Source organism: Ambystoma mexicanum, chromosome 13 (assembly GCF_040938575.1).
Source record: "Ambystoma mexicanum isolate Mex_15411 chromosome 13, UKY_AmexF1_1, whole genome shotgun sequence".
In the NCBI taxonomy this organism is placed as follows: domain Eukaryota; kingdom Metazoa; phylum Chordata; class Amphibia; order Caudata; family Ambystomatidae; genus Ambystoma; species Ambystoma mexicanum.
In genome coordinates, this window is record NC_090938.1 from 345878820 (window position 1) to 345900969 (window position 22150).

The 22150-nt window shown below is 45.1% G+C and overlaps 1 protein-coding gene across 5 annotated transcripts in view; it reads right to left on the reverse strand.

Annotated features, from left to right (window-relative positions):
• Nucleotides 1-217: 217 nt before the first annotated feature.
• Nucleotides 218-22150, reverse strand: part of REM2 (RRAD and GEM like GTPase 2) — a 667248-nt gene continuing 645315 nt past the window's right edge. For all 5 annotated transcript variants that reach the window (XM_069633854.1, XM_069633853.1, XM_069633856.1 and 2 more), the window contains exon 5: nucleotides 218-3488. In XM_069633854.1, coding sequence (XP_069489955.1) covers nucleotides 3193-3488 — 296 coding nt within the window. In that variant the 3' untranslated portion in view covers nucleotides 218-3192. The remainder of the gene's footprint in view (nucleotides 3489-22150) is intronic.

Sequence of the window (22150 nt, forward strand, 5' to 3'; positions counted from 1 at the left end):
TCTGTGGTGTACTCCCATGGAACCTTCTTGTCGCCTGCTTGTCGATCTCCTATTATCCCCATGTAAGAGCAGCAGATCTGACAGAAACCCTTGTTTCAGGAGGTGGTCAATCTCTCAGTATCCTTGGGGAGGGGCGGGAGATATGAAGGATGAAGTTTCCAGCTTTTGGCAGCCTTGTACTGCTCATAAAGAAGAACAGAAAAGAAAAAGCAAAATGTTTCATCATACGAAATACTTTATTGAAATCTGTAAAATAATGTATATGTTGACTTAGAAAAGGTGACCCAAGTTCCCACATCAGAACAATTCTGATATTCTGAACTCAAAAGTAAAGTCTACATTTCCTACGTAATGAAACAAGCTGACAATCCCAACACAATTTCACTGTCTGACATCCCCTCCGACATACCCTCCTCATGGGCACAATCTCGAATTCCTAACCCTGGGACACATTCCCAAGTCAAGGGTATAATACCATCCCATCCTCCAGGATCAAAATATGACATTCCCAACTTAAGGGCGCAGACATGCCGACCCAATGGCACATCCAGCTAGTCTTTCCTCAAGGTCACACTTTTACATTGTCCTATAGGTGGAGTTTAATAATTTATAACTTTAACAGCGCACTCTGATGTTCCCTGCTAAAGGGTATATACCACAGTTCCTTCCTGAAGGGCAGATAATGAGATTCTTGACCAAAGGGCAGACTCTGAGACACCCAAGTTTCCCCTAAAGAGCACACTATGAAGGTGCTAACACAACAGTACAGTCAAACATCCCCTCAATAAGGGCACACTAGCACTCTCAACCAAAGGACACACTCCAAAACACTCTCCCCAGGGAACTGACACTCAAAAAGGAGAGCCATTTCTGACACCAAAATCTGGGGCCCAACCCATTAGGTCTACTCGCTCGGACTGCAATTGCCCAGCTAGTGCTTGGACTGTTTCTAGCGGTTTTCACGCTAGCATCATTGACTAACCTCTAATTACATCAACTGAGTCCAGTCCATTTCCTCAAGTGGCATTACAATGAAATTCCTTTCTGTCATCACTTTTGCATTGTGACGTACCATGAGGAAAAGCACGTCACGTTAGGGAATTTACATTGCTCTTAGTAGGGCAGGAGAATCAAAAGGCCTTACTAGATATGCTTATTGTAGTGTAGAAATTACAGAAGAAAATTCATGTTTCATTTATAACAATCCTCAAAAATGCGGTTGACAACAAAACATTAAAAATCAAAAGACATCACTCAAGTTTTATACAGTCTGTGACAAAAGCAGAAGTTAAGGGCACATTTGGACATATAACTAGCTACAAAAATGCTAAAACAGGAACTGTGCAACTTAATATACAAGACAAAAAGAAAAGACTAGATACGCTATTAAGAAGGAGCTTGCTGCCACCCCCCAAACCTCACACACACAGACTAAAGGGAGTATGCATTCACTAAACAGATCACATCTCTTCCTGCTTCAAGATACTTCTTGAATGATGAAAGTGGTTCTGGTGTAAGGAAGCAGGGATACAAAATACATTTTAGGGAGACAGCAGGTGCAGACTGGTCTATACAAAACTGTGTTATTTCCTGACAGACCAAATAACGTGAACGTCTTATGGGGCAATAGCAGAGAACGTTAGATGTCAGACTTGCACTTGCCATGCTGCTAAGCCTCTCCTAGTTCAGCTCTGCTGGTCTTTCAGAGGCTGCCAGAATAATTTGAGGTTCCCAGTGACCCACTACTCCTCTTTGTATGGTTTGGGTGGTTGGGTAGGGGCTGGGGCATCAGAGTCCAGGGTGAAAGGATGCATACCTACAGGCAGAAAAGAACAAATCAACATTCTCATAAGCACTGTCTATAGTAAGCGATCCAAAGCCTTCAAATCTCTCTCCGTTGGTAAGAGGTTCCCTTATCAGGACTAAAAAGAGAGGTGAGGGGGTGTGGAAGGGAGCAACTACCCTGTGGCAAGGACTCCTTCAATGGACCTGGCATGGGTCCAGCCAGAATGAGATACTTTTCTAATTATTTGAGGGAGCAGAGAGGAGCCTGTTAATGATCTTGAGTCTGGCAGGATTCGATTGAGGAACACGCCATACTCTGCAGAGGACAGATCAGAAAGAAAAGAAGCAACAGTGATCACACCGCCATGCAGGAGAAGCTCAAATGTGTTTCTAGGTTCTCAAGTCTTTCCACTGGAAACATGCCCTGACTATTTCAAATCCGGCTCCAATCCATACTGTCCATATGCTGGATCTGCAGGGTAGAGGAAGGGATTATTTGTTTAACTAGTTGCTCTTTAAAAAAAGAAATAAGGGTACATGCAACACAATTTGCACCACTGGTGAGAAGGTTGATCCATGTCTTTCCCCTAGTTTACAATGGGGGGAGTTGAGAATGACCTCCAGTTTCTTCAACACAGAAAGCCAATGAGGGAAGTCAACAGTATTCGATGGGTCTTAGAGTGGTCTACATTCTCTGAGGGAGTATGCAAAGTAGTTTGAGATTTCACAAGGATGATCATTGTTTGAGTTCCTTTTGGTTCTTTCAGGGGCTGGGTCCTCAGAGCCATTGGGGACTGGAGAGGAAGTGGTGTTAGGAGAAGTCTGTTGCATCAATGAATGTATTATCATTGAAGTTGGTTGGCGAATAATGGGGTTGCAGCTCTGAGTGGTATCACTTCTAGACTTCAAATGGAGACCAGCATGGTTAATAATAAGAGGGTTTCTAATAGAGGTTGGTTAACATGGGATCTTCAGTGAACAGTCCACTTTGGGGCTTAGTGGGCTCCTAGTCCGTTTCCTCACTGGAATCCTCAGAAGGCTACTCATTGGAAGAGAAATCTTTAGAAATTGGTGCAGTCTCATAATGGCGCCCTTATGCATGGTCAGGTATTTTGCAGTCAGTGGGGGCACATGTGTTTAAAGAGGGTTCCTTAGAGGTTGATTAGGACATTTCAGATGGTGACCAGTTTGAGCACTTATTGGGCTCGTAGGGAGGCTCCATCTATGGGAGTTTATCCTTGGAGTTTGGTGAAGTTTCTAGGTATATTCTTCTGCATGATCACAGCTCTTGCCGTCTTTGGAGGCGGGCATCGTAGGTCGTAGCTGGCTCCTGAGAGGTTGGGATAATAAGCAAGGGCCTTATGCAGGCTCCTAGGCAAGCTCTCTACTAGCACCTCATTAGTCTCCTCATAACACAGAGAGGTCATGGCAGGATTTGGACCGCTGTTTGAAGAACTTGCTGTTCTTGGCCACAAGGTTGTGCAGGAATCGTTTTGCTTTCTTTGTTAGGCTCTCACGCCGCCCCTCATGAAGGGCTGGAGGCAGTGGGCAAGGGCCCTTGCCCTCACCATCCTCTCGGGCTTCACTCCGACGTAGGCGGATCTGGCGTACCACGCCCTCAAACAGCTCACGTGTGTTGTGATCCAGGGCCGCCGATGTCTCCACATACTTGCAGTTCAGCATCACAGCCACGCTTCTCCCTTCTGAAGTCAGAAAACAAATGGAGTCAGGTGAAACAAGAGTGCAACAAAGAGCGTTTGTAACAGAAACAAATAGTAACAAGTGAAAGAAGAGGGTACAAGAAAGTGAGTGTTTGTGCAATAGTGCATGGGTGGAAAAGACGCACTTTCTTTTAGAGTGACAAGTGAGAGAAATGCATTTGGTTAGAGAGCAACTATGCAAGGGCATTGAGTTTGCAAGAAAGGAGGTGTGCGATAGGAAAGAGAGCAGAGAAGCAACTCCGCATGAAAGAGGGAAAATGTGCAAGTGGAAAGTATGCAAAAAAGCAAATGTACAAGAGAGGTACTTGCAGAAATGCAATAACTACATTTGATACAAACAATTGGTAACAATCGTTTTCTTCCCTGCACCATTTACTCTTCAAAAGGTTGCCATCAGTGCCCCATCAAAGAAGAACACATGTATTTCTAAAAAAAAGGTGTTTGTTAATGCAACAAAAGGATTTTAAATGGACTAAAGTAGAAAGCTAGTTCATCCAAAACATTTGGTTTTCTTTACAGAATATTGCAAAAGGTGGCATGGTGAATGATTCAGTAAAACATCTGATCATTTAAGTACAAACTGTCTTTCTAGTTGCGTTCTATCAAAAGCATATAGCTCTGGCACCAAACAACTCATTCGCAAAAGAACTCAAAAATGCTAGACGATATTATTCTCTTTATAGTTGTTTCCTTCCATTACTTTCTTTCAAGACTATATAATTTTAATCTTCACAGGAAGGAAGGAACATTTTAAAAACAATAATTATTGAAGCAGTAAACATGGTTTGCAATCTGTGCCTGCATTAATCTTTCTTAGAAAGAAGAAATTATGAAAGGCGATCAGAATTAAATTTTCTGCTGGCAAGCATAGACTTTTTATTTGGTGGCATGCTGTAGTAACACCAGTTAATGGTGAACCGGTCTTTAAAATAATCTTAGCAAAATAGTTTGTAGAAACAATAGGAAGAACTAGTATTGTAATTTTTAAAACAAATGTATATTACAGGCAAACAATTTCCAATAACATGCATATGCCGTTACAATAAACAAATCTATTTTAGACACAGCATTCGTAGGTATTGTAAAACAGCAGCTCTCCTTAACCTACTAAAAATTTGAAAAATCAGGCCCCTCCTTCCTTTCAACAGTGCTAAGCATCTCTTAACCTCTCTCGTCTTCTCTAAACTCGACTATAGGGCCAGCATCCTCTTTTGTCTCCCCAACTATGCCTTCTGTCCTCTCGACAAGATCATTAACTTCTCTACCAGTACTCTCTTTGAACTGCCACACTTCACACCTACTTCCTCATATCGCCAACAGGCTGGATGGCTGACAATGTCTTAGGGAGAATTCTCTGTAAAGGCTAATTTCTCAAACCTAGTGAGTCCCCCAGCAGCTTTGCTGGATTTTTGGGGTTTATTTTTTTCTGCTTCTAAGAGTGAGACTCTTTTCCTCCCACTCTTAGACATGATTTGAGGTGTTCCTTTGACTTTGTATGTGCTCTACGGGCTATGGGATCCTTTTCCCCATAGGGACTTTGTATGAAATGATGAAGAAAGATATCACTCCTACTCCACTGGAGTTAAAACTTGCTATCACTGAACAAAAAGAAGCAAAGGGGAAACCCACGATTTCCAATAAACAGCCAACAGCAAGCACTCCAGTGCTTCCAACAAGCACTTCCCCTAGGTTGTCCAAAGTTACACCTGTAACTCCACCTCCAGCGGAGGCTGAGAGGGAGCTACAACCCTGTATGGTGGAGCTAGACTCTGAAGAAGAGCTAGTGGCAGGCCAAGAACTCATTGGAGATCTGGATCCTGTTGACCATCCTGAGCTGCAGTCTTTACTGGCAGAAAGTGGACCCAACAGGGCAGACTTCAGTAAGGGACAGAGAGAATGTCCAACTCTGGAAGGTCTTCGCCAACAGGCAGCTTCTCAGGCTGATGGGCAAGAGCCTGGAAAGTATAGGTTACACTGGGAAGAGGGCCTCTTCTACAGTGAACCGACTGAGTCTGCACCTGGAGACTACAAGCGGGTTGTAGTACCTCAAAAGAACAGACAACAGTTCTTGCAACTGGCCCATGAGATTCCTTTGGCAGGTCACTTGAGTTTCAAGAAGACCAACGAAAGGCTCTCACTCTACTTTTATTGGCCAAAGATGGGGGCAGAGGTAGATAAATTTTGCAAGAGCTGCCATACCTGCCAGACTTCTGGTAAGGTAGGGTCCAAGAATGTGGCACCTTTAGTGCTTCTCCCAGTTGTGGGAGTCCCATTTGAGAGGGTAGGGATTGACATTGTTGGTCCCCTTGATCTCCCAACCTCCTCAGGCAACAGGTTTATCCTTGTTGTAGTAGACCATGCTACTAGGTACCCTGAGGGAATTCCTATGAGGACTGTTACAGCTCAGGCTGTGGCTAAGGCCTTCCTTGGTATTTTTACCAGGGTTGGGTTTCCTAAGGAAGTAATCTCTGACAGGGGGTCAATTTTATGTCTCACTACATGAAAGACATGTGGAAAACCTGTGGAGTTACTTACAAGTTCTCCACCACCTACCACCCTCAGACAAATGGATTGGTAGAAAGGTTCAACAGAACCATGAAGAGCATGATAGGTGCTTTAGAGGATCCCCTTAAAAGAAAGTGGGACCTTCTATTGCCATGCCTTCTCTTTGCTTATAGAGAAGTCCCTCGGGAGAGAGTAGGTTATTCTCCCTTTGAACTTCTTTATGGCCATCCAGTCAGAGGTCCATTGGCCCTGATTAAGGAGGGGTTGGAGAGTGGTCCTTCCCCCAAGCCAGTCAGAGTGACTGACCATGTGATAGGTCTCCGGAGGAGAATGTCACAAATGATGGCAGAAGCAAGTGATAACCTGAAAGCTGGACAAGCTTTGGTCAAACATTGGCATGACCAAAAGGCGAACATGGTTGAGTTCACTCAAGACCAGCTAGTTCTAGTTATGATCCCAACAAGGCAGAGGGCCTTGCAAGATAAATGGATGGGACCCTTCAAGGTTGTGGGTAAACTTGGAGAGGTGAACTATCTGGTGGACTTGGGCAATCCCAAGGAGGCTCCCAGAGTCTTCCACACCAACCGACTAAAGGGGTATGTCTCCAGGCCTGAAGTAGGAGCCTTGCTCCTAGCTTCAACAGAAGAGGAAGAAGAGAGTGAAGCTCTCCCTGATCTCCTCAGAGGCTTACCCTTGGACGAAAAGATTGAAGGAGTAAATCTCTCTTCAAATCTGACCCATGAGCAACAAGAAGAGTGCAAAGCCATGTTAAATCAGTTTGCTCCTCTTTTCTCACTTTCACCAGGCTTGACCCCTTGGGGACAGCATGATATACTCACTGGTGACTGTCTGCCAGTCAAAAGCAGAGGATATAGGATGGGACCATAGCTTCTCCACTAAATGTAATCTCCTCTCCAAAATTCCCTAAGAATGTCAAATGGAATGAGGAATGCAATCAGGCCTTTGAAAACCTGAAGAAAGCTCCTTGCCAAGCACCAGTATTGAGAGCTCCTGACTACCACCAAACGTTCATTGTGCAGACAGATGCTTCTAATGTAGTTATAGGTGCAGTCCTTAGCCAACTGGATGAGAAAGGTAGGGAGCACCCCATTTGCTTCATCAGAAGAAAGCTGAAGGATCCTGAGACAAGGTGGGCAACTATCGAAAGAGAATGTTTTGCTATTGTGTGGGCACTGAAGAAGTTTAGGCCATACTTGTATGGTTCTACTTTTGTCATTCAGACTGACCACCAACCCTTGAGATGGTTGATGCAAATGAAAGGGGAAAATCCAAAACTATTGAGATGGTCAATCTGCCTCCAAGGGTTTGATTTCACCATTGAGCACAGGTCAGGGTGTCACCACCAAAATGCTGATGGTCTCTCTAGGATGTATGTCATCGACTAGAGGTATGAGATTCATCCAGGAGTGGATTAAATCCTCCTGTCCCTTAGTCTGGGGGGGCGAGTTTGGGGAGAATTATCTATAAAGGCTAATTTCCCAAACCTAGTGAGTCCCCCAGCAGCTTTGCTGGATTTTTGGGGTTTATTTTTTTTCTCCTGCTAAGAGTGAGACTCTTTTCCTCCCACTCTTAGACATGATTTGAGGTGTTCCTTTGACTTTGTATGTGTTCTATGGGCTATGGGGTCCTTTTCCCCACAGGGCTTCATGTGTTTTTGATATGTGGGTTACACAGCACCCTCCGTGCAGTAACCCAGGGGTATCGTAGCGATCCCCTAACAGACTCCATACCCTGGGACTGACTACTGTCTCCCAGGGCATGTAAAGTCACCATTGGCTTTACTAGTCTCAAATTGTGAACAGAACCAGTACAAACAATCATATTGTGGACGTACTGGTCGGGGCAATTTGATTGCCCTGGGGTCTGTTGTTCGAGGGGGCACTCTCCAATTCCCCCCGACCAAGTTTTGGCTGGTGGCAGTGAATACTACTTTTTATATTCGACCGCAAATATATTCCTATGGGATTTTCCCATGTTCGAGGCTACCACTTTTTAAAATAGCCTCGAACATACCGCCGGTTTATTAAATTAATATAAATTCACCGGTTTGTATTTTTTGCCGAAACTTGGTTCCAAAATGGAGTTTGTGTTCGCTTCTTTGACTCTAACCCAAGTCGAGCCCTTTGTTCCACTTTTTTGGCGGGCTTCTCCACAGAAGCCTCCAAAAGTGGTGCCACTTTGTCTCGGTACCACAGGGGGTGTGGGAGGGGGTTTAGGCACCCTGGACTGAGTTGCCTTGGTAACTGAAGTCGCACTGTGTGATTGGCCCAAGTGGTGAGCCGCCCGGCTCACCACTTAGCATGTTTGAGTGACAGCTAGGCTGAATGAATGGGGGGTTTCTGCATAAAAGCAGGGCTTTGGGGACTGGAACTTTAGAAGTCGCCAAAGGACCTAAAGAATCCGAGGAGGGAGAAGCCGAGCCGACCTGCAACGACACCACCGGTGGAGCCCTGCTGAACCGTCTCACCACTTTTCCCGATGACAGAGGAGATCTCCAGCCCGGAGAGTCTTCTTCCTTTGACTGGTGGGGATAACCAGTTTGCCCGTCTTTTCACCTTCCTGGACCAACTCGTGGCCACCTTGCCCGTGCCAAGCACCCCGGCAACCGGAGTACCACGGTTTACCACTAACGCGAAGAAAAGGGTGGTACCTTGTAACTGGGAAGCTCCGCGGCTGGTTTCTTCCCTGGCAGTGCAACGACCTTCAGCTTTCCTCCACGTCGAGACCTCCTCTTCCTCTGGACGGAACACTGAGTTGCACCCGCTGCCAGGAACAACTGACCCCGCTGGAGCGTTCTTCCCATTTTCAGGTACTGTGTCCCGTCTGGCTTCCCTTGCGACAGATCGCTCGGGGTGACAGTAAATTCTCGACTTTCTAACCTGGGTTAGCCTGGGGCCTGTTAACTAACTTTTCCTGACTTGATCTCAATCTTTTGTGAACTATTTACAAAGACTCTTTGGACATAACCCCACTGTGTGATCCTGGACACATTTCGCTTGCTCTCTCTAAGAGTGGGCCTGGTATTTGAACTTCCTTGCTCTCCAGTAGACTTTGCCTAACCTGCCTCGCTGTGGTTCTTTGAAAAGTATTGCGATTTGTGTGCTTTCATAACTCTGCCTTTTCCCCTCCCTTTTTAAATAACTTATTAGAGTGCTATCTTATGTTAAGCGCTCACCTCTGTTGGAAAATAAGTGGTGTTTCTCACTAAGACTTGTCTAATAAGTAATTAGGGTTGTATATTTATAATAGTGACTGTGTGTTGAATTTACTTACCTCTTTTTGTGCTAGTGTAATTTACAAGTGTGTCTTTAAATAATTAATGATATACTATTACACCAAAGCTCTGATCAGTTTTTGCTTGTGCTACTGTATCTCTGTACCTATTGTGTATACTCTATATACTGCCTAACTCATCTTGAGAGAAGTCTGACTGCTCAGCCACAGCTACCAGGCAAATCTCTGCTGTTTCCTTGACTACCATTGTGGCTCTGCATCTTCTCTGTGCTTCCTCTCGCTTCCAATCTTTCTCTCTTCTTGCTCCACTTGCATGAAATTCTCCGCGGACATCCAAGAACCAGTCCACACCGATTTGTGCAAAACGAAACTAAAATCCGAGTAACCCTCTTAATCTACCTCTCAGCTACCTGCTAGCTAACTTTTTTCCCTCGTCTCTAACCTGCCTCTCTGTCCATCACTTCCACTGCCTCCAATGTAGCACTTCACCCATCATTGTCACATCCCAATGACAGCTGGCCGTACTGCCTACCTGCACTTAAGAATGTCCAATGGTGATAGTGTTAGGGAGAATTCTCTCTTTAGGCTGAATTTCCTAACCTAGTGAGTCCCCCAGCAGCTTTGCTGGATTTCTGGAGTTTGTTTTTTTCGTCCTGCCAAGAGTGAGACTCTTTTCCTCCCACTCTTGGACATGATTTATGGTATTCCTTTGACTGGTAATGTGTTTTTTGGGCTATGGGGTCCTTTACTCCATAGGGTCTCATGTGTTTTTCCTATGTGTGTTACACAGCACCCTCCGTGCAGTAACACAGGGGTGTCATAGTGACACCCCACCATAGACTCCATACCCTGGGACTGACTACTGTCTCCCAGGGTATGTAAAGTCACCATTGCCTTTACTAGTCCCAAATTATTAACAGAAACCAGTAAAAAACCATCATATTGTGGACGTACTGGTCGGGGCAATTCGATTGCCCCGGGGTCTGTTAGTCGAGGGGGCACGTCTCCATCCCCCCTGATCGAATTTTGGCTGGTGGCAGTGGAAACTACTTTTTATATTCGACCGCGAATATTTTCCTATGGGATTTTCCCATAGTTCGAGGCTACTAACTTTAATTATTTAATTCTCATAGCCTCGAACATACCGCCGGTTTATTTAATTAATATTAATTCTCCGGTTGGTATTTTTTTGCCAAGACTCGATTCTAAAATGGTGTTTGTGTTCTCTTCTGTGACTCCAACCCAAGTCGAGCCCTTTGTTCCACTTTTTTGGTGGGCTTCTCCACAGAAGCCTCCAAAAGTGGTGCCACTTTGTCTGGGTACCACAGGGGGTGTGGGAGGGGGTTTAGGCACCCTGGACCGAGTTACCTTGGTAACTCAGGTCGCACTCTTGTGTGATTGGCCCAAGTGGTGAGCCGGCCGGCTCACCACTTAGCATGTTTGAGTGACAGCTAGGCTGAGTGAATGGGGGTTTTCTGCATAAAAGCAGGGCTTTGGGGACTGGAACTTCAGAAGTCGCCACAGGACCTGAGAATCCGATGAGGGAGAAGCTGAGCCGACCACGACACCACCAGTGGAGCCCTGCAGAACCGACTCACCACTTCCCGACGACAGAGAAGATCGCCCGGCCGGAGAGGCTTCTTCCCCTGACTGGTGGGCACAACCAGTTTTCCTTTCTTTCTTCGCACCCCAGCCCGGTTTGTGGTCGAACTGCCCGTGCCAAGCACCCCGGCGGCCAGATAGCCATCACCACTGAACCGCGAATCACCGGACCGCTCCTTGAACCCGAGAAACTCTGCGGATGGTTTCTTCCCTGGCAGTGCAACGGACTCCTGCCTTCCTCCACGACGAGATCCTTTCTTCCCCCGGACGAAGCACCGACTTGCACCCGCTGCCAGGAACAACTGCCCCCGCTGGAGCATTCTCACCACTTTAAGGTACCGTGTCCGCCAGGCCTCCCTTTCTAAAGATTGCTACAAGGTAATAATAACTCCTTAACCTTCTGGACTGGGCTGGCCGCCTTGACCCTCTAACTGGTCCGTTTCTGTGGTCCAACTCCTTTTTGAACCTTTACAAGACTTTTGTGCACTGCAACTGTGTGACCTTGGACACATTTCGTTTGGATCCTCTGAAAGTGGATCCGGCCTGTTGAACTCTAACTTCACGGTTTTACTTTGCCTTCCCCCCTTGTTGTGTTCTTGAAAAAGTGTTGGGATCTGTTTCAATTTGTTCTCTGCTTTTCTCTCCCTTTTTAAAACGAACTATTAGAGTGCCATCTACGTTAAACGCTCACCGCTGTCTGAAAATAAGTGGGGGCTTTACTTAAGACTTGTCTAATATTCTTTTAAGGGAGTGTATATCTTTTAGTGACCGTGTTTTTGAATTGCTTACTATTAGTGCCTGTGTGTTTTTCTAGATGTGGATTTAAATAAATAATTATATCTCTTTTACACCAAGCCCTGGTCAGTGTTTACTTGTTCTATTGTGTGCTCTTGACCTATTGTGAATACTCTGTATACTGCCTAACTCTTCCTGCTCAGCCACAGCTACCAAGTGAATCTGTGTGGTACAGACTGCTACCAAGTGGGTTTACTGCCAAACAACTGTCGTCCTAAATCTTTTGCAGTGGTCCCAGAGGGAACTGTACAGGTTTTTGCCTAACAGATTGTCCTTAATCTATGTATGTCCACTTATGTATTGTCGCCAGTGACTGTTGTATTTACTCCCATCCACAACCTGGTCAGAATATCCCTCAAACTCATCCCTTTGTAAGAAACTCACTGCTTCCCTTCAAATCTAATTTCGTATCTATTCTACGTTCTTTTGTGATCAAAAGAACATTGTTCCCACTGTATTTAAATAAATATTGAGTAAATATAGTTCATAGATGGCATGAACTATATAGCTTTAGCCAGAATACAACCACTTAAAGGATTAACACATGAATGCATCAAATATTAAAGCTCATATTCCATTATTTAAATAATATGATGGGTTATGTTGAATATATGCAACATATTTACCAAGCATTGAAACACCACAAAAACTGGAAGTTAATGCCAATGTAAAATCTAAAATATCAGAGGAAAAGCAAAATTCCAGTAAAGTTTTTAAAATAAGTACCAAAAAACATGGAATTTAACAACCAAAAAAGTAATGGAATCCGTTATATGCGTACTTCTTCAGCTATCATTTACAATAAGGGAGTACCTTGTTATGAATATCTCACTTTACGTGTGGCGTTACAAAAGATGCCTTTAATTGTACACATTGAAAATGAAAGTCACAATCTGCTTTCGCAACACAATCAATAATTCATGAAATTCAACAAAACACAAGCAGCTGCAATGCTATATTCCAGCAATAAATAAATAATTAAATCAAGCCTAGATGACAAACAATGAACACGACTAGAAACAAAGTTTCACAATAATTGGCATACATTAAGACTGTCTTTTTTCAGAAATGCAACATATTAATGATGACATTTGACTACTTATACACATTCCAGATGTTCCCAAAATTAAATGTAAAGACCGGTTTACTAACAGTCTAACAGGAGATACTTGCACCCAATGTCACCAAGACATTAAACAAACAGTTCAAGTTAGACATGTGTGGATTACCTTATTTTACTACGAAACAGCACATGGTATAAAACAGAATAGTTTAGTTACTATTTGCATCCATTCGCAAGTAGATTCGTGCTACACATTATGAAATAGAATTATTCACTGCGGAACATTAATAAATAGAGGGCACAATATAGAATAAGGAATGGTTTCAAGGTAATGGGCCTCATTAGAAGTTTGGCGGTAGCTTTGCCGGTAAAACCAACAGGCTGCTGCCAAATTTCCCCAAAAATCCTGCACCGGGCAATGAGGAATTACCGTGGTATTTCGACTTTGCTGGACCAGATAATTCCTCCATTGCTGGGTGCCGGCGACTGTCAGTCCCCATTCCCATTTGAGCCCCATAGGGGCTCAAATGGGAATGGGGACGTCGGATGCACCGGCGCCGTTTACAACAGCGCCGGTGCATCTGACTTGCTGTGCATCCGACTTGCTGTGCTCCTGTGACCTGGCGGGCTGACAGGCGCCTGCGAGCACAGCTCGTAGTGTGGCGGTCCGGGAACTACGGTACCGGCATGCTTACTGGTACCGTAGTTCCCGGACCGCCATGCTTAGAATGACGCCCAATGACTAGTAAATTGCCATAAAAGAAAGGACTACAAAATTGAAAAGATACACATATTATTAAAAGGAGCTACAGCAACCTAAATGTAACAATTACATATTTTAATACAAATACAGTTTTTCCTGAATTTAAGGTACTTAAGCAATGCTAACAATGTAAAAGTAATGTTTATAATTTACTAACACATTTCCAACATAACATTTTAAAGCTAAAATACATTTATAAATAAAAGCAACATAAATGTCCAAAACGAAAACAACTTAGTAAATCTTATTAGAAACTGGGGTGGAGGAGCCAGCCAATCAGTTTGCTTGGATGGCTGGCTGAATCTGACAATCTCAGCGTGCGACACTGCTCCGCCATCTTCTCCCCACCATTTCCCTCCCCTCCAGTCACTGTTTCTTCCCCTTCTCGCCGCCCTACCCCACTTATCTTATTGTTTTGGTGACAGCAACTGCCACCGCCGCTTCAGCCTCCACCCTGGCCTACCGGTTGCTGTGTAAATTGAAAAGAAGCTCTTCATGGAGCGCTGTCTTCTGTCTCCATGGTGGCCATCTTAAGTCAGTATTTTCTTTGAATGAAAGGGACACCGCAAGGCATCCAATTCATTCAAAGAAACTAAATTGCTATCAGCACCTAGGGTTTCCAGATTGGAAACCCAGGGTACTAATGATAATACCGGGTTCAGTGGGCTTCACCGGCCCGGTGTTAAGGGGCGCCAGGACGTTGCCAGCTGGTGAAGCCCACCAAACCCATTATTATTTCCATAATATATTAATAAGTTACCCTTCATGTACAGGCTTCCTCCAGAGCAATATTGAGCAAGTATATAAAACGTAAAACTATACATATTGTTCCATTAACACTAAAATAATCTTTAACTGGAATTTTTGGCAAATCTAGTCTACCTGTCCAATTTAAAAAATATTTACAAAAGACAAAAACGTATACATAATTCAAATATGTAATAAAACCATTTTTTTTAAACATAGCAAACAATTTTAAAGTTAACATACAATACATATCTGTAAACAATACAAATAAACATATTCATAATTAGACAGTTATATGTAACAGAACTACCAATACAACCAAAATTAAACAAAGCAACAAATGCGAACAATAGTAGAATACACATAAAACATATCTAGTCCAACATTTGCAAACTTCATTCCAAAACAATTCCAACACAATAAAGCAAACAAGACATCACCTTCACTACACAATATATAATTTACAAAAGATTATGTTGTAAACTAAACGCTTGTATTTTATTAAAAACTGTTTTGCAGGTTTTTGTAAACACAAATAATTTGTGTGGGGCTGGACCCCTACAGCCCCCGTTCTATATACCCAAATCAAACCCAACCATCTATCCATTTTGCGGTAAGAATGTAGCAAAATGTAGTTTGGCCAAAAGGTTGGTTGAAAAAGGTGGGGAATATGTGTATTTCTACTGTTTCTTAAGAATTGTTTTGTTGGTTTAACCTTAACTGTATTATATCGTATATATAGGTTTGTATTATATGATTTAATGGACATTGGCCAATTATGTATTTGGGTTTTGTATTTTACGGATTTTGCGAAATATTTAAGCAATATCAGTACTGTGGCGTACCAGAAGAAAGACTCGGAGCAGAAGACATTCTTTTACGTAGTAGTTTTTATTTAACTTAAAGGTAAACACGCTTCGGACAGTTTATCACCTCAGCGATTTTCTCACTGCGTAGTTCAGTGTTTCAAAAGTTTGTGAATGATTACATCAAAGACCGGTTTCAAACGGTGCTCCGATTGGGGCGCTAAAATGCCCATTACCGACCCACATCGGATCTGCCTTTGCTGCTTGGGTGAGGACCATATTTATTTATTTATTTGGAATTTGTATCACACCTATACACAAGTGTTTACAGGCACCACAAGAGAAAAAATGTGGGGCGGAGGGGGGGGGGGGTATTGGAAAAAGAAAACAACAATGAAGGTTATATTGGCCTTGCAGCAAGACAAAGATAAGTGCAAGGGAGGGAGGAGTAGGGATGGGAGGGGGAGAAGTGCAGGAGTGGTGGGCCCAAGGGGGGGGGGCAAGTGCTGAGGGGGGCCAATTAGGACAAGTACCACGGGGAAAAAAAGGGGAAGGGCAGATAGTGTAATGGACAGGCTGGACCATATTCAAGCTAGTCCGGGGAAGGGAGCCCGAAGGCAAGTGCTGGTAAGGGATGCTGGGGGAGACTGGTCATTGTTGATCTGGCCCGTGTATGACTCAGAAGGGACCAGGCACCAGTTGCAGCTGTAGAGGCACATTAGAACGGGACGGGGAGAGGGAAGGAAGAGGGGAAAAGGAAAGTCTTAAGAGGTTTCCAGAACTTAAGAAGATCTGGCTCAAGTCTGAGGGGCCGGGAGACCGTTCCAGAGGGAGGAGCCTGCCAAGGAAAGGGATCTACCTCACACTCTCTGCTTGGAGAAATGTCTGACCTGTAGAGATTTTGAGCTAGAGGACCAAAGAACTCTGGTAAGGAGGTAGTGAAAGCTGGATGGAGAGAGATCCCAGGCCCCAGACAGCCTTCTGGGTGATGCAAAGGGTCTTGAATTTGATGCTTGTGGTCAACGGGAGCCAGTGGAGCAATTTAAGGGCTGGAGAGATGCGGTCCCTGGGCATGAGGCCATGGATAAGTCTTGCAGCCCTATTCTGGATTAGTTGAAGAGGGCAAATGGAGGAAAGAGGCTGATTGAGGAAGAGGCTGTTGCAGTAGTCTAGTCTAGGTCTGTGATGTGCGGAGAGAAAGAGAGAGGAGTCAAAGACGACCCCAAGGTTTTTTGTCTCACATGATGGTGAGGGGAGGGGTCCCAAGGAGGGCAGTCAGAGAGTGGGGCGGGGGCAGGAGTCCCAATAAGAAGGATCTCTGTCTAACTGGCATTAAGGCAGACATCATTGGTAGGGCACCACACCTGAATAGCAGTCAGGTATGAGAGAAGAAGGAGAGGAGGCAGAGGAAGGGAGCTTAAATGAGAGCTGTGTGTCATCAGCATAACACTGGAAATGAGGAGAGAAGGTGGAGATTAAGTGGGCCAGAGGGGCTGGGTAGATGTTGAAGAGACATGGCGATAGGATAGAGCCCTGAGGGACCCACAAATATAGAGTGAGGTGGATGAGAGGAAAGGGCCCATGTGCATTTGGGAGGAACAGTTTGAAAAGGAGGTCAACCACGTCAGTGCCCTGTCCATGATGCCTAGGGTATCATGGAGACGATTTATGTGGTTCCTGTCAATTGATGACTGAAGGCCTTGAGGGAAAGGAAGGGGACGCTCACCGCAGGTAGGCCCCATTCTAAATCCCCTTCAACTACCCCTTCCAAAAGGAGGTCTTCGAAAGAGTCCAAGGAAGTTTCCCCTGTGAAAGAGCATTCTAAAAATGTGAAACGCTCAAGATCCAGCTCTCAAAAAGATGAAGAAACAATGCCATTGTTCGCAGTCATCAACGCCCTTGAAGATTTCAAAGCCCTCGATCAATATATTGAAGACTTTTAAGCCTTTATTTAAGGCTGACTTCTTTATAGTGATGCAGTTGATTTTTGAGGAGGAAGCGGAGGAGGAAAACAGAGATGTACCTTTTGACTTAGAGTTTGGTACTCCTAATGTGCCTGATGAGTTCATCTCAGAGGAGTCCAGGATGCCAAATCTTGGACACACTACGGCTTGGACACCTCACCAGAGACTGATTTTTCCCTTCTAGACTCTGCTAGTCATGCAGACCATTCATATAGTTCAGTGATGGGCAAAATCACTGAGAATCTAGGTTGGGGAAAGCCAGTGGCAATCCTGGAAAGGATGATTTTACAGACATCCTGGATAGAGGGCCCCCTAGGGAACACGTGTTGCCCTTCCACAAGACATTGAGAACCAGGGTGTTGGAGAACTAGTTAAAACCAGATACAACATTGACGGTTAACAAGGAAATGGCCAAAAAATACAGACCTGCCATAATAGATCCAGGTTTTCTGTCTGAACACCACGCTCCTGAAAACGTAGTGTTTCAGACAGCCACTTCGACTTCTAAGGTTGCAGCCTAACCTACTGTCACCCGGATAGGGACGATAAAAGGTTTGATGCTCGGGGAAGATGGTGTTTTCCACTGGTAGTATGGACCTGAAAGCCATGAATGTGACTTGTGCTATGGCCAAGTACATGCACACCTTGTGGGATGTAATAGCTTTGACCGGCGGGACATATCCCCGAAGGGGAGGAGAGAGATGGTTTTCTAAACCTGGTACAAGATGGCAAACATGCCATGTGCCAGTCTCTCTAGTCTGGACTAGTCTCTGAAGATTCTTTAAGCTGAGCATTGGTGGCAAGTACTGTCAGGCTGAGGAAGTTAGGTTTAGCACCTGATGTTCAAGCAAGACTCTTGGACATACCATCTGATGGTGCCCAACTTTACAGCTCCAAGGCCTAGGAGCATAGAAAAATAATAGGCGCCCAAGCCGGCAGCTAAGTCACTGAAAGCAGCGATACACCAGCCTCAGCAGACACAAGGGTCTTCCGACTGTTGGAGAGGTCGGCCTTTTCGTTTCTATTCCTTAATTGCAAGAGGAAGAGCCCAATTTGCACAGAGGGGACTGAGAAGGGATCCCTGTGGTTCACAAGGGCGAGGAGGAAAAACTCCACTCACAGCCTCTGCTTCTTTGTCCTCTGCAGAAGCAACAATCTCAAAACCCCTTTGAGTCCTTGGTTCACAGGACTGTGGTGGGGGCAGGCTGACTTAGCATTTGGAGAGTTGGCGGGCATAACCTCTGATATTTGGGCACAGCAAAGAGTGGCCCTCAGCTACTATCTCCCTTTCTTAAGAAGCCCCACAGATTGTCCTCCAGGAGGCCGAGCCTTGAAAGATCCAGATCCGCTCCTCTTACAGGAGATCATCACCCTGTTGGAGAAAGGTGTGATAGAGCCGGTACTCTGAGAAACCATAAGGTGTCTCGCCTACTAGTGCCCGGGGATCTGTCATCCAGGTGGCCAGGATACAGCCATCGCTTTTGGATCCAGTTCCTGGGGGTGGACCAGTGCAGGAGGTGGGAGACACCTTTACCCCATCCTACCCAGTAGGATATTTAGGTACTCTACCCCCCTCCCCTTTACAACACAAACACTTTCTCACTGACAGCCTGCTCTAAGGGAAAACAGACTAACACCCGAGCCGTATACCTGACGTGTCCCAATACAATGGTCAGGCAAGGTCAGGCAATTACTCACCATCACTCACACCCGACTTCCATTACACTTCCCCACACGGATAAAAGGCAGTGCTCGAGGGCACACTCTGAGTGGGGCAAAGCACACAAGGAAACAGCAGTTCCAAGATGGCAATTACACACAAGGGGAAAGACAGCGAAACAGAAGGGGATTGCCAGGTGGAAAGTTACCTTGACCTTTTTGACAAGGAACCATTGTTTTCATGAGTCCTCAAGATTGGAAAACATAAGACCAGGAAAACAGGCTGAAGAATCCTGCATTGTCTGTCAGAGATAGCCGGGGCTCTCCCGTGTCAAGAATCAAGGTAGGGAGAATTACCAGCCACTGTGGTTCTGTCCTTGGCCCAAACAACAAAACAGCTTCAATGAAAACAACAACCGGTGAGTTGGGGATACCGATACGAGACCGGTCTGTGTTGAAGCCAAGGTTGCAAGCAGCAACATTGTATGGCGAGCGGCTGGAACAAACATTGTTAAAAATGCGTGTGATGAGAGATACGAGTGGAGTTAAACTGCTGATGAGTGATTGATCTCTAAAGCAAGCACCAGTATCTTTGACACAGTGGTCCGGCACACAGTGGCTCCTCAATCAAAGGTCTCTGTAAGGTATCCAGCTGAGGAGTAAAGAAAGTAGACACATTTGATCTGAGCTTCGCACAGGGAGATCATTTGAAAGTGAACGAATAAATGTGAATCGAAGAGGTCCTGCGACGGGTCAAGCAAAATCCACGCAGTCGGAAATCTTCGATTTTGATGAAATAGAGAAAGTTTGGGAAAATACACAAATCAGGTCTGAGCCCCGGTAGAGGGAGACCAATTGAAGATTTTGTGTTAAAGTGGGTCTGAGTCCGGCACAGGGGGATCCAGGGTGAACAGTGAATCACCCAAGAAGGTTTTGTATTAAAGCGGGTCTGAGTCTGGCAGAGGGGGGCCCGGGATGAATCGAAACTCACCCAAGAAGTTGTACATGAGAATCCTGAGGAGAAAGGAACTTTTGCATGTTTGTTTGTCGTATCAGGCCCTCTGAAGTTAAGAGACTTTGAATAGCAAAGAGACTTTGGTACAGAAGGTCCCGATACTGAGATGTGCACTACATTCTCATGCTAGAGAAGCCAGAGACTGTGCCAAGCTCGAGTGTGCTGCCTTGTCCAATGCTGAAAACTTGGGGGAAGGGAAGCAAACGGCTGGAATATCCTGGCATATCATTTCTTGAACACTTTTCTTTTGCATAACATTGTTTCCCACACTATTTGTATTTAGAAGTAAGGATTGGCAATAGGTTTATTAGTATAGTCCCCTTCATTTTGACAAGACACCACTAGGACTGCATTATTATTATTTGATGGTCGTAGCTTGCTCACATCTTTAGATTTAGGATTAGATAGGAGTTTTTCAAACCCAATTGAAGTACAATAAACACCCTTGAACTGTGGTCACTTGTATCTGTTTTACTGTTTGATACCATGCCTTCCTTACAGTACTTGTAGCGGAGTGGAATCAAGTTTAGTACTCTCCTTAATTTCATAATTCCAAAGAATGACAGAGGACTGAGAAACCGTCATGGACTTGGGATGCCTGAACAAGTTCCTCAAGAAGGACACATTCAGGATGATTACTCTTTCACAGATCCTTCAGGCCATTCACCTTTAGGATTGGTTGGTGTCATTGATCTTCAGGATGCTTATTCTCATGTGCCAATTCATCCCAAAATCAGAAAATAACTGTGGATCGCAGTTGCCAGTTCGCACTATCAGTATCAGATCTGCCATTCATGCTCACCTCTTCATCAAACTCATGCCGGTGGTGGCAGCAAGGAGAGAAGGGATTCACATCTACCCCTACCTGTATGATTGGCTGAACAGAGCTTCTGCTCCTGAACAGGTTCAGGATCCTCTCAGTCCTACTTGCCACTTCCTCCACAGGCTAGGCTAGGCTTGTGCCGGAATTTCAAGAAATCCGCTTTGACACATTTTAGATGCTTCATTTTAGTGGAGCGGTCCTGGATTCGTCCTCAGTGAATGCCTTGCACACCCCCCCACATCCCCCTTGCCTCCGAGTTGAGGGCTCAACATCTTTCGCACACAGTCCGAAATGTTCAGAGTGCCCAGTATCTACCGGCCTTCAATTTTTTAAGGTTGCTTGGCCTCATGGCATCCTGCATTTTCCTGGTGCCAGAATCCCATTTGAGAAGGAGGTCCCTTCGATGGGCCCTCAGATCCCAGTTGTCACAGTTCTCCGGCAGAATGACGTGATGAAAGGAGAACCTTTTTTGGAAACTATGGCCAGAGAGGACAGTTGAGATAGATGCCTCCTCACAGGGTTGGGAGCACAAATGAATTACCTCTTAATCAACGGTCGTTGGTCTCGGTCAGAGTCCAAACTTCACATCAACCTTTAAGAGCTGAGAGCAATCAGACTAGCGCTGATGGCTTTTCTGCCTTCTGTGTTGGTTGGAGGGTGGCGGGGGGGGGGGGGGGACTGTTCTGATAATGACTGAGAATACAGTGGCCATGTAATACCTCAACAAAAGATTGGGTGTGGGGTCACTAACGCTGTGCATAGAAGCAATGCAGCTCTGGTTCTGGGCACCACAAGAAGGAATCTCTCTGCTGGCAGTCACCTAGCCAGAGAAGAAAACATAGCGGCGGACGATCCGAGCAGGCAAAGCACTATCTCCCACGAGTGGGAGTTGGCTCAGGAAGTTCTTCTGGAAATCTTCACCCTTTGTGGAACCCTTCAGGCGGATCTGTTCATGTCCAGTGTCAACAGGAAGTGCAACCTATTCGGCCCCAGGGAAGTTTCTCAGAGAGGAGCTCTAGGGGACACCTTTGTAGTGGACTGAGAATTTCCACTCCTGTATGCATTCCCACAAGTCCCCATCTTTCCTCATGTCATCAGGAGGTTGAGAAAGCTTTGGAAATCGATGATCCTGATTGCTCTGGATTGGGTCAGAAAAACATGGTACCCAGAAACTCTAGAGATGGCCATCTGCCCTCTAATTCGTCTTCCTCAAAGAGAGGACTTGCTCTCGCAAGAGGAAAGTCTCCTTCATCCAGATATCAGTACTCTGAACCTTCATGTCTGGTTTCTGAGATGGTGAGATACAAGGATTGGAACCTTCTGGAAGATGTGTTGGAGGTGTTGCTTTTGGCCAGAAGGCCAGCAGTAAAATCTCTGTACCGCTGCCGTTGCAATACATTCTGTAGCTGTTACAGGAATAAGAGTATTGATCCTTTTACATGCAAAACCCATTCTGTACTATAATTCCTGCAACATCTGGTCCATCAGGGGCTGCAGGTTTCCAAGGGAAAGGATTATCTAGCATGGCTTTCAGTTTTTTAAGCGTTCGCTGGATCAGGGTTCCTATAGTAATTCAGTTCTTAAAAGGACTAACGAACATCTTTCCCCCGGTCCCATTTATTGTACTGGTTCAGTATTTGAATTTGG